General features: G+C 56.4%; 1 protein-coding gene across 1 annotated transcript; it reads right to left on the bottom strand.

The window, feature by feature from the left end:
• Positions 1-397: 397 nt before the first annotated feature.
• cd2bp2 (CD2 (cytoplasmic tail) binding protein 2) lies at positions 398-12,319 on the bottom strand. Its single transcript, XM_070872085.1, has 6 exons — positions 12,216-12,319; positions 11,628-11,766; positions 6,125-6,282; positions 4,257-4,839; positions 2,649-2,749; positions 398-965 (listed from the first exon to the last, which is right to left on the bottom strand). Exons 1-6 carry the CDS (start codon positions 12,279-12,281, stop codon positions 855-857), a joined length of 1,158 nt encoding a protein of 385 aa, XP_070728186.1. The 5' UTR covers positions 12,282-12,319; the 3' UTR covers positions 398-854.

Raw genomic sequence — 12,319 nt, 5'->3', positions numbered from 1 at the left:
GGTTGAGGGAAGGGGAGGGTGGGACTGGTTTGCCGCACGCTCCTTCCGCTGCCTGCGCTTGGTCTCTGCATGCTCTCGGCGACGAGACTCGAGGTGCTCAGTGCCCTCCCCGGATGCACTTCCTCCACTTAGGGCAGACTGGTCTTTGGCCAGGGACTCCCAGGTGTCGGTGGGGATGTTGCACTTTACCAGGGAGGCTTTGAGGGTGGTCCCTTGTAACGTTTGCTCTGCCCACCTGGGGCTCGCTTGCCGTTCCGAGTAGAGCGCTTGCTTTGGGAGTTTCGTGCCGGGCAAACGAGCCAAAGGTGGGCAGAGGAAACGTGTAAAGGGCAATAAATGCCGGCTTTGTCAGCGATGTCCATATCCCAGGAACGAATTTTAAAAAAAAGTGGAAACATTCTCTCTCTATCCACTCTATCAATACCTTTAATGATTTTGAAGACCTCAATTATATCACCCCTCAGCCACCCTGAGGCACCCGCACGCTAGCCAAAACTGAACACAGGACTCCGCTCAATATTTTACAATGAGTTTCTTGTTGAACCAACGCATTAGCTGAAACGATACACAGAGTAAGCAGAAATGAGCAGCCACCAGCCGGTGAGACAACAAACTCTGGCCGGCCGGGGCAAGACAGGGCGAGGTGGGGGTTCAGTCCGAAGGGTCAGCGACGTGCCTTGGAATGGCAGAGAGTTCGGGGGGAGGTTGTGGGCCCATGAGCCAGGCACAGGTGGGCGGGGGGAGGGGGGGGAGGAGGCTCGGGCAGCGTCGGTCCGCAGGCGCACGGGGCCCCAATCCTGGGGGGGGGTATAGGCTCCACGCCCGGCACAGTACTGGGCAGCCCCCGCGCCCCATCACGTGTACAGGTCAAAGTCGATCCGTCGAGAGGTGTAGAAGGGGCCGTCCACATCGCCCACTTTGCGGCAGTACACTCCGTCCCGGAAGTAGTCCTGGTCCACCCAGTCCTGCGGAGAGGGGAGACAGAGTGAGGAGCGGGAGAGGAAGGAGACACAGTCCTCTCACCCAGACCCCCCCCCTCAACTCACCCAACACCAGGGTCACAGACCCCCCCCTCACCCAACACCAGGGTCACAGACCCCCCCCTCACCCAACACCAGGGTCACAGACCCCCCCCTCAACTCACCCAACACCAGGGTCACAGACCCCCCCCTCACCCAACACCAGGGTCACAGACCCCCCCCTCACCCAACACCAGGGTCACAGACCCCGCACCCACCCCCCCTCACCCAACACCAGGGTCACAGACCCCCCCCTCACCCAACACCAGGGTCACAGACCCCGCCCCCCACCTCACCCAACACCAGGGTCACAGACCCCCCCCTCACCCAACACCAGGGTCACAGACCCCCCCTCACCCAACACCAGGGTCACAGACCCCCCCCTCACCCAACACCAGGGTCACAGACCCCCCCCTCACCCAACACCAGGGTCACAGACCCCCCCCTCACCCAACACCAGGGTCACAGACCCCCCCCTCACCCAACACCAGGGTCACAGACCCCCCCTCACCCAACACCAGGGTCACAGACTCCCCCCTCACCCAACACCAGGGTCACAGACCCCCCCCTCACCCAACACCAGGGTCACAGACCCCCCCTCACCCAACACCAGGGTCACAGACCCCCCCCCTCACCCAACACCAGGATCACAGACCCCCCCTCACCCAACACCAGGATCACAGACCCCCCCTCACCCAACACCAGGGTCACAGACTCCCCCCTCACCCAACACCAGGGTCACAGACCCCCCCTCACCCAACACCAGGGTCACAGACCCCCCCTCACCCAACACCAGGGTCACAGACTCCCCCCTCACCCAACACCAGGGTCACAGACTCCCCCCTCACCCAACACCAGGGTCACAGACCCCCCCCTCACCCAACACCAGGGTCACAGACTCCCCCCTCACCCAACACCAGGGTCACAGACCCCCCCTCACCCAACACCAGGGTCACAGACTCCCCCCTCACCCAACACCTGGGTCACAGACCCCCCCTCACCCAACACCAGGGTCACAGACCCCCCCCTCACCCAACACCAGGGTCACAGACTCCCCCCTCACCCAACACCTGGGTCACAGACCCCCCCTCACCCAACACCAGGGTCACAGACTCCCCCCTCACCCAACACCAGGGTCACAGACTCCCCCCTCACCCAACACCAGGGTCACAGACTCCCCCCTCACCCAACACCTGGGTCACAGACCCCGCCCCACCTCCCCTCACCCAACACCAGGGTCACAGACCCCGCCCCACCTCCCCTCACCCAACTCCAGGGTCCCAGACCCCTCCACTCACCAGCACCGCCCCCACACCCAACACCAGGAGACTCAAAGCCAGCAGCTCAGGGGAGAGGGGTATGTCACGGACCCCACATTACTCAGTGGGTGGTCTACCCAATCTCTGGGGCACCATCCTGCTGTCACAGGGGTCCCAGCCTCAACTCCATGCATCAGCCGATGAACAACCAGAGCCAGAGTTCCTACCAGCCCCACTCCAGGGGGACTGAGAACCACGGTGAGGGGCCAGCGAACCCTGACCCACCTCTGTCACACCTCAATCACGCTGGGCTGAGCAACAGAGTCAGGGGCTGGATGAAGCCATTGCAGAGTCCCCATCGCCAGCCTACCTGCATCTGCATGCTGGAGAAGGGGCCGTACAGTTGTGCATCCTTCGTGTTTTCCCACTTGTATTCCCACATCACCTCCGACAGGCCGATCGGGGAAATCTCTGGGACGGTGGGAGGAAAATCAACACAGTCATTAACGCCAGCATCCAATCTCCGCTCAAGGCCCAAGAAACAACCGCGCACACCAAACCTCATCTTAGCCCCCAAGGTAGGAGCGGAGAGACACCAGTCAGTGTACAGATATCTCCCTGAGGGAGAGGGGACTGAGATACACCAGTCAGTGTACAAATATCTCCCTGAGGAAGAGGGTCTGAGAGACACCAGTCAGTGTACAGATATCTCCCTGAGGAAGAGGGTCTGAGAGACACCAGTCAGTGTACAGATATCTCCCTGAGGGAGAGGGGACTGAGAGACACCAGTCAGTGTACAAATATCTCCCTGAGGGAGAGGGGACTGAGACACACCAGTCAGTGTACAGATATCTCCCTGAGGGAGAGGGACTGAGAGACACCAGTCAGTGTACAGATATCTCCCTGAGGGAGAGGGACTGAGAGACACCAGTCAGTGTACAGATATCTCCCTGAGGAAGAGGGTCTGAGAGACACCAGTCAGTGTACAGATATCTCCCTGAGGGAGAGGGGACTGAGAGACACCAGTCAGTGTACAAATATCTCCCTGAGGGAGAGGGGACTGAGACACACCAGTCAGTGTACAGATATCTCCCTGAGGGAGAGGGACTGAGAGACACCAGTCAGTGTACAGATATCTCCCTGAGGGAGAGGGACTGAGAGACACCAGTCAGTGTACAGATATCTCCCTGAGGGAGAGGGACTGAGAGACACCAGTCAGTGTACAGATATCTCCCTGAGGGAGAGGGGACTGAGAGACACCAGTCAGTATACAGATATCTCCCTGAGGGAGAGGGGACTGAGAGACACCAGTGAGTGTACAGATATTTCCCTGAGGAAGAGGGGACTGAGATACACCAGTCAGTGTACAGATATCTCCCTGAGGGAGAGGGGACAGAGAGACACCAGTCAGTGTACTGATATCTCCCCGAGGGAGAGGGGACTGAGAGACACCAGTCAGTGTACAGATATCTCCCTGACGGAGAGGGACTGAGAGACACCAGTCTGTGGACAGATATCTCCCTGAGGGAGAGGGGACTGAGAGACACCAGTCAGTGTACAGATATCTCCCTGAGGGAGGGGACTGAGAGACACCAGTCAGTGTACAGATATCTCCCTGAGGGAGGGGACTGAGAGACACCAGTCAGTGTACAGATATCTCCGTGAGGGAGGGGACTGAGAGACACCAGTCAGTGTACAGATATCTCCCTGAGGGAGAGGGGACTGAGACACACCAGTCAGTGTACAGATATCTCCCTGAGGGAGAGGGACTGAGAGACACCAGTCAGTGTGCAGATATCTCCCTGAGGGAGAGGGACTGAGAGACACCAGTCAGTGTACAGATATCTCCCTGAGGGAGAGGGGACTGAGAGACACCAGTCAGTGTACAGATATCTCTCTGAGGGAGAGGGGACTGAGAGACACCAGTCAGTGTACAGATATCTCCCTGAGGGAGAGGGGACTGAGAGACATCACTCACCCTCCTCATGCTGCACCTCCTCCCTCGGTTTGAGTTTGCTCTCGTCGATTTGCTCTGCGAACATGTCGAGTGCGTCGCCGGGAGGTGTTGCCACGGGCGCGCGCGGCTGGGCTTTCTTCAGCCGGTACCTGACCTTCTCGTAGGTGTCCTGGTAGATCTCGAACTCGCCCCAGGCCACCATCTGGTCCGCCAAACCGGTCAGCCTGTCCAGCCGCTCCCGGTGCTCTGCCAAGCCCTGCTCCTCCTGCTCCTCCTGCTGCTCCTCCTCCTGCTCCTCCTGCTGCTCCTCCTCCTTCTGCTCCTCCTCCTCCTGCTCCTTCGCCACCTCCTTCTTCGCTTTCTCCCTTCTGCCGCCTGGGGCCGCCCCTTCGCCCCTCTTCCTCTTCCTCTTCCTGGACTCCCAGGGGCGCAAGGCCTTGGCGGCCTTGGCGGCCCCGCCCCCCAGCCGGCGGATGGCCATGGCCACCGTCTCGCCAGGCCGCAGCATCTCCAGAATGTTCTGCAGCAGGGTCCGGATGTCAGTGGGGGGGTCAGCGCTCTCGCTCTCCGGCCCGCGCTGAGGGGGCCGCTCCTTGATCCGCACCTGCGGCGGGGAAAAGCACAGGGGTCAGTGCGGCCGATCGGGAACCCAGAGGTCCCCGCCCAGCGGGAGACCACCAGCGGATTGGCTGACCGCTTGGCGGAGCGCCTGGTTTCAGTCCGCGAGTGTGATCCAGAGCTTCCGGCCGCCCGTCACTTCAATCCCCCGCTCCCACCTCTCCGTCCTCAGACTCCTACACTGCTCCAACGAGGCTCAACGCAAACTCAAGGACCAGCACCTCAGCTTTCGTTTGGGCACTTTACAGCCTCGAGTTCAACAATTTCAGACCAGAACCTCCGCCCACATCATTCCCCCCTCCCCTTACATTCCCCCCAGGGCAGCTGCCCATGATTCTACCATTCACACCCCATCTCGACTCAGCTTCCGTATCCACTCCTGCCATTACCGTCTCCTTTTGCCCATCCTCTCGCTTGTCTCTCTAATCTCTCCTGCCTTCCACCCAATCACAGACCTTCCCTTTTGTTCTTCCTCCACTTCACGCGGAGTGACTTATGAGGGGTAGGTTTGAGCAGGTTGGGTCTGTACACATTGGAGATCAGAAGAATGAGAGGTGATCTTATCGAAACATATAAGATAATGAGGGGGCTCGACAAGGTGGATGCAGAGAGGATATTTCCACATGGGGACAACTAAAACTAGGGGACATAGTCTTAGAATAAGGGGACATACTTGAGGAAGGATATACTTGCTTTAGAGGCGGTGCAACAAATTTCACTGGACTGATTCCAGGAATGGGAGGGTTGTCCTATGAGGAGAGAGTGAGTAGATTCTCTCTGGAGTTTTGACAAATGAGAGGTGGTCTCACTGAAACATACAAGATTCTGAGGGGGATTGATGGGGTACTTGCTGAGAGATTGTTCCCCCCTGGCTGGAGAGTCTACTGGAAATGAGGAGGAATGTCTTCTCTCAGAGGGTTGTAAATCTGTGGAATTCTCTGCCCCAGAGAGCTGTGGAGGCCGGGTCATTTAAGGTGGAGATAGACAGATTTTTGAGCAATAAGGGAGTAAAGGGTTTTGGGGAGCGGGCAGGGAAGTGGAGCTGAGTCCATGATCAGATCAGCCGTGGTCTTATTGAATGGCGGAGCAGGCTCGAGGGGCCGAATGGCCGACTGCTGCTCCTATTTCTGCTGTTCCCTCCCCCCCTTTCAGTGCCCCTGCAACGCCTTCAGAATCTGTTAAATCTGAAACGTTTCCAGTTGTGACAAGGGGGGCAGTCACATACCCAAAACGTTAACTCTCTTTCTCGCCACAGATGCTGCCTGCCTTACCCAGTCAATGTTGTCCAGCCAGTTGTCACGGATCACCCCCTCTTTCTTCAGAAAGTAGTTGCCCTCCGAATCGAAGTGGCCTTCCTCCATCTCCTCCTCCAGGTTGAAGGGCGTGATCTTGATGCCCTCGTCGTAGTCAATGGTGGCCGACTCCTGACCTGAGGTGAAGCACACAAGAAAGTCTCGCACCATGGTGCCGTTACCCGAGAGGAGATTGGGGGGGGGGGGGCTTTGCTTAGTGCAGCGATGGTGGCAATGTCGGGCAGTGCCCCGGCGCAGTGAGGTTTTCCCCATAGTGACGGGCAAGGCCGAATGTGTGCCCGCGGAATGGTGGTGTCGCCCATGGTGCTGGCAACCCCAGCTATCACAGAAGTTTACCGCACGGAAGGAGGCCATTTCGGCCCATCGTGTCCGCGCCGGCCGACAAAGAGCTACCCAGCCTAATCCCACTTTCCAGCTCCCGGTCCGTAGCCCTGCAGGTTACAGCACTTCAGGTGCACATCCAGGTACTTTTTAAATGTGGTGAGGGTTTCTGCCTCTACCACCCTTTCAGGCCGTGAGTTCCAGACCCCCACCACCCTCTGGGTGAAGACATTTCCCCTCAAATCCCCTCTAAACCTCCCCCCAGTTACTTTAAATCTATGTCCCCTGGTTGTTGACCCCTCTGCTAAGGGAAACAGGTCCTTCCTATCCACTCTATCCAGGCCCCTCATAATTTTATACACCTCAATCAGGTCTCCCCTCAGCCTCCTCTGTTCCAAGGAAAACAACCCCAGCCTATCCAATCTGTCCTCAGAGCTAAAATTCTCCAGTCCCGGCAACATCCTGGTAAATCTCCTCTGTATCCTCTCCAGTGCAATCACATCTTACATAGAAACATAGAAAATAGGTGCAGGTGGCCATTTGGCCCTTCGAGTCTGCACCATCATTCAATATCATGGCTGATCCTCTATCTCAACACCATATTCCCGCTTTTTCCCCATACCTCTTGATGTCTTTTGTGTCTAAAAATCTATCGATCTCCTTCTTAAATATATTCAGTGACTTGGCCTCCACAGCCTCCTGTGGTAGAGAATTTCTGTAATGCGGTGACCAGAACTGCGTGCAGTACTCTAGCTGCGGCCTAATACAGTTCAAGCATAACCCCCCCCCCTGCTCTTGTATTCCATGCCTCAGGTCCAATGTCTTGCTCCCACTTTCTAGCCCTGCAAATGTCTCCTTTTCCAGCATTTAGAAACATAGAAATTTACAGCGCAGAAGGAGGCCATCTCGGCCCGTCGTGTCCCGCGCTGGCCGACAAAGAGCCGCACGGCCCTGGGTCAGCAGCCCTGAAGGCTATACATAAACCTATGGACAATGAACAATGTCAGAAAGGTAAGGAGCACACCGCCCAACCAGTCCGCCCCACCCCTTACACTGAAACATTCTACACACCACCCCAACCGAAGCCATGTGATCTCCTGGGAGAGGCAAAAACCCAGGCCAATTGGGGGGGGGGGGGGGGGGGAAAATCTGGGAAAATTCCTCTCCGAGCCATGCAGGCGATCGACACCAGTCCAGGAGATCACCCTGGCCGTATTCGATTCCCCTGCTCCGTCCAACAAAAGGTTATCCCGACTAATCCCAATGACCAGGTACGTAACCCTGCCGGTTACAGCACTTTAAGTGCCCATCCAAGCACCAATTCTCTTCTGAAAGTCACTATTGAATTCTGCTCCCACCGCCCTTTCAGGCAGCGTGTTCCAGAACACAACAACTCGCTGCGTAAATTCTCATCTGTCCATTGGCTCTTTTGCCAATCACCTTAAAGCTGTGCCCTCTGTTTACCGACCCTCCTTCTGTAAAGTGTTTTCCCCAACTTTATGAAAACCTTCATAATGCCGAACAGCTCTCCCCTTAACCTTCTCTGCTCTAAGGAGAACAATCCCAGCTTCTCCAGTCTCCCCATGTAACTGAAGTTCCCCATCCCTGGTACCATTCTGGTCAATCTCCCCTTAACCTTCTCTGCTCTAAGGAGAACAATCCCAGCTTCTCCAGTCTCCCCAGGTAACTGAAGTTCCCCATCCCCGGTACCATTCTGGTCACTCTCCCCTTAACCTTCTCTGCTCTAAGGAGAACAATCCCAGCTTCTCCAGTCTCCCCATGTAACTGAAGTTCCCCATCCCTGGTACCATTCTGGTCACTCTCCCCTTAACCTTCTCTGCTCTAAGGAGAACAACCCCAGCTTCTCCAGTCTCCCCATGTAACTGAAGTTCACCATCCCCGGTACCATTCTGGTCAATCCCCTCTGCACCCTCTCCAAGGCCTTCACATCCTTCCTAAAGTGCGGGGCACAGAATTGGACACAATACTCCAGCTGGGGCCTTACCTATGTTAACAACAACGTGTATTTATATAGCGCCTTTAACATAGTGAAACGCCCCACAGCAGTGTTACAAGTCAAATATTTGACACTGAGCCACATAAGGAGAAATTAGCGCAGGTGATCAAAAGCTTGGTCAAAGAGGTAGATTTTAAGGAGCATCTTACAGGAGGAAAGAGAAGTAGAGAGGTGGAGAGGTTAAGGCAGGGAGTTCCAGAGCTTGGGGCCCAGGCAACAGAAGGCACGGCCACCGATGGTGGAGCGATTATAATCAGGGATGCTCAGGAGGGCAGAATTAGAGGAGCGCAGACATCTCGGGGGATTGAGGGGCTGGAGGAGGTTACAGAGATAGGGAGGGGGCGAGAGCCATGGAGGGATTTGTAAACAAGGATGAGAAGTTTGAAATCGAGGTGTTGCTTAACCGGAAGCCAATGTAGGTCAGCGAGCACAGTGGGTGATGGGGGAACGGGACTTGGTGCGAGTTAGGACACGGGGCAGTGAGCACAGGGGGTGATGGGGGAACGGGACTTGGTGCGAGTTAGGACACGGGACAGCCAAGTTTTGGATCACTTCTCATTTACGTCGGGTAGAATGTGGGAGGCCAGCCAGGAGGGTGTTGGAATGGTCAAGTCTGGAGGTAACAGAGGCACGGACGAGGGCTTCAGCAGCGGATGAGCTGAGGCAGAGGTGGAGATGGGCGATGTTACAGAGGTGGAAATAGGCAGTTTGAGTTATGCTGCGGTTTTGTGGCCGGAAGCTCATTTCAGGGTCAAATATGACACCAAGGTTGTGAACAGTGTGGTTCAGCCTCGGACAGGAGTTGGGGAGAGGGATGGAGGCGGTGGCTGAGGAACACAGTTTGAGGTGGAGACCAAAGACAGACGCTTCGGTCTCCCCAATATTTAATTGGAGAAAATTTCTGCTCATCCAGAACTGGATGTCGGACAAGCAGTCTGACAATTTAGAGACCGTTTAGCATAACTTCCTTTTGTACCCGATGCCTCTATTTATAAAAGCAAGGATCCCGAATGCTGTTTGTAAAACAGCCTGAGCCACTTGGGCTCCCACCTGCAAACGATTTGTGCACACGAAAATATTGAGGACAGCGAACTTGCAAGCCCGTCTATTGCCAGAGAAACTGGCAACGTTACTCATTTTTGATTGCAATTTCCAGCTCCAGGTCCGTAGCCCTGGAGGTTACGGCACTTCAAGCGCACATCCAAGTACTTTTTAAATGTGGTGAGGGTTGCTACCTCTACCACCCTTTCAGGCCGTGAGTTCCAGACCCCCCCATCAGCCTCCGGGAGGAACTGTGGCTGTGACGCTGATCATTATTGCATGGTGGGGGGTGGTAGTGTTTCAGCAACGGGAAATAAAGGGATCACTCGGCAAGAATGGTCAGACTGCCTCTTGGACCAGAAAAGCCACCCCGCCACATCATAAAAAGGAGAGAGGGGTGCAGGTAATATTTACAAAAGTGCTGCAGTACAGAGGGACCTGGGGGTCCTTGTACATGAAACACAAAAAGTTAGTCTGCAGGTACAGCAAGTGATCAGGAAGGCCAAGGGAATGTTGGCCTTTATTGCAAGGGGGATAGAGTATAAAAGCAGAGAAGTCCTGCTACAACTGTACAGGGTATTGGTGAGGCCACACCTGGAGTACTGCGTACAGTTCTGGTCTCTGTATTTAAGGAAGGATATACTTGCTTTGGAGGCTGTTCAGAGAAGGTTCACTCAGTTGATTCTCTAGATGAGGGGGTTGACTTATGAGGAAAGGTTGAGTAGGTTGGGCCTCTACTCATTGGAGATCAGAAGAATGAGAGATGATCTTATTGAAACTTATAAGATAATGTCGGGGCTCGACAAGGTGGATGCAGAGAGGATATTTCCACTTATAGGGGAAACTAAAACTAGGAATCTAATCTTAGAATAAGGGGCCGCCCATTTAAAACTGAGATGAGGAGGAATTTCTTCTCTCGGAGGGTTGTAAATCTGTGGAATTCTCTGCCCCAGAGAGCTGTGGAGGCTGGGTCATTGAATATATTTAAGGTGGAGATGGACAGATTTTTGAGCAATAAGGGAGTGAAGGGTTATGGGGAGCGGGCGGGGAAGTGGAGCTGAGTCCATGATCGGATCAGCCATCATCTTATTGAATGGCGGAGAGGGCTCTCTCTCTCTCTCTCTCTCTCTCTCTCTCTCTCTCTCTCTCGCCCTCCCACCCTCCCCCCCCTCCTCCTCTCCCTCCCTCTCTCCCCCCTCCCCCACTGTCACTCTCAATCCCCTCCCCATTCCCTCTCTCTCTCTCACCCCCTTTCCCCCCCCTCTCTCTCTCTCTCTCTCTCTCTCACTCCCTTCCCCCCCACCTCTCTCTCTCTCTCTCTCTCTCTCTCTCACCCCCTTCCCCCCCTCTCACCCCCTTCCCCCCCTCTCACCCCCTTCCCCCGTCTCTCTCTCCCTCCCCCTCTCTCTCACCCTCTCCACCCCCCTCCCCCCCTCTCCAGCCCCCCACTCTCACCCCCCCTCCCCCCCCGCTCTCTCACCCCCCTCCCCCCCCGCTCTCTCACCCCCCTCCCCCCCCCACTCTCTCACCCCCCTCCCCCCCCACTCTCTCACCCCCCTCCCCCCCCACTCAGCCCCTTCTCTCCCCCAACCCCCTCCCCGCCTCTCCCCCTTGCCTCCCCCTCCCTCTAACCCCCCACTCTCTCTCGCCTCCCTCTCCTCTCCCCCATCTCTCTCTCCCCTCCCCATCTCACCCCCCCATAGCTCTCTCTCTCACCACCCCCCCATCTCTCTCACCACCCCCCCATCTCCCCTCCCATCCCCCCATCTCCCCTCCCATCCCCCCATCTCATCTCTCTCGCCACCCCCCCACAACCTCGCTCCCCCTCACCCGCCCAGACTCTCTCTCTCTCTCTCTCTCTCTCTCTCTCTCTCTCACACACACACACACCACCCCCCCCCCCGCCCCCTCTCTCACACACACACACCCTGACGCGCGCGCCCCCCCCCCCCCATCCCCCACCCCTCTCTCCGCCCTGCTCTCTCCATATGTAGCCTTTGTTCCACTTATGTCACTTCTGGGTTGACTAATGCTGTAACCAATGTGGAACGGGCCCATCCTCCCACTCCCAGCCCTCCTCACCTTCAATATCCTCAGTGGCCAGTATGTCATATTTCTTGCTGTCTCCTTCATCCTCCTCATCCTCTTCGTCGCTGTCTAAGGAGTGTTTCCCTTTAAACCGACTGCCCGGCCCTCCGCCTGGGGCTCCGTTCGCTCCGACCTAGAGAGAGAGCGAGCGAGCGTGAGTGCCAGGGTGAATGACGGGGAGGGGGCGAGCGAGCTTGCGGGAGGGGGCGGGGGACCCTCGGGAGGGCACGCGATTGAGAACGAGCGATTGAGAGCTGCGCTGTGAGGGGCCGCGGGGAGGGGGGGGGCGGGGGGAGTGGGTGCCGCGAGAGTGAGGCAGAGCGCAAGGGTTATGGGGAGTGGGCGGGGAAATGGCGTTGAGGCCAAGATCAGAGCAGCCATGATCTCAATGAATGGCGGAGCAGGCTCGAGGGGCCGAATGGCCGACTCCTGCTCCTATTTCTTATGTTCTTATGTAGCGAGCCAGAGAGGGAGTGGCAGACAAGAGAGACAGAAAGTTAGTTAGATACTGCCACTGCTCTCATGCTGGGACAGGGAGCAAGATATACAATTTGGCTGCTGCTCATTTCTGGAATCGGTTACCTGTTCAAACAGCGTACTATCCTGATCCCCACTCCCAACTTCGAACGACACTTTACGTTTCGACATTCTTGCTGCAGTGATCTGTTAAGAAGACAGACAGTGTT

Source organism: Pristiophorus japonicus, unplaced genomic scaffold, assembly GCF_044704955.1.
Source record: "Pristiophorus japonicus isolate sPriJap1 unplaced genomic scaffold, sPriJap1.hap1 HAP1_SCAFFOLD_29, whole genome shotgun sequence".
Lineage (NCBI taxonomy): Eukaryota > Metazoa > Chordata > Chondrichthyes > Pristiophoridae > Pristiophorus > Pristiophorus japonicus.
This window is presented reverse-complemented; position numbering and strand designations above follow the sequence as displayed.

What these genes read in the sequence shown, in the direction of transcription:
- cd2bp2 (XM_070872085.1), bottom strand. Translation starts at nt 12,281, where the DNA reads ATGTCGAAACGTAAAGTGTCGTTCGAAGTTGGGAGTGGGGATCAGGAT. An exon ending in ATAGTACGCTGTTTGAACAG is followed by an intron (nt 11,767 to 12,215) that starts GTAACCGATTCC and finishes CTCTCTCTCTAG; the next exon opens with GTCGGAGCGAACGGAGCCCC. An exon ending in GGAGGTGCAGCATGAGGAGG is followed by an intron (nt 2,750 to 4,256) that starts GTGAGTGATGTC and finishes CCACCGTCCCAG; the next exon opens with AGATTTCCCCGATCGGCCTG.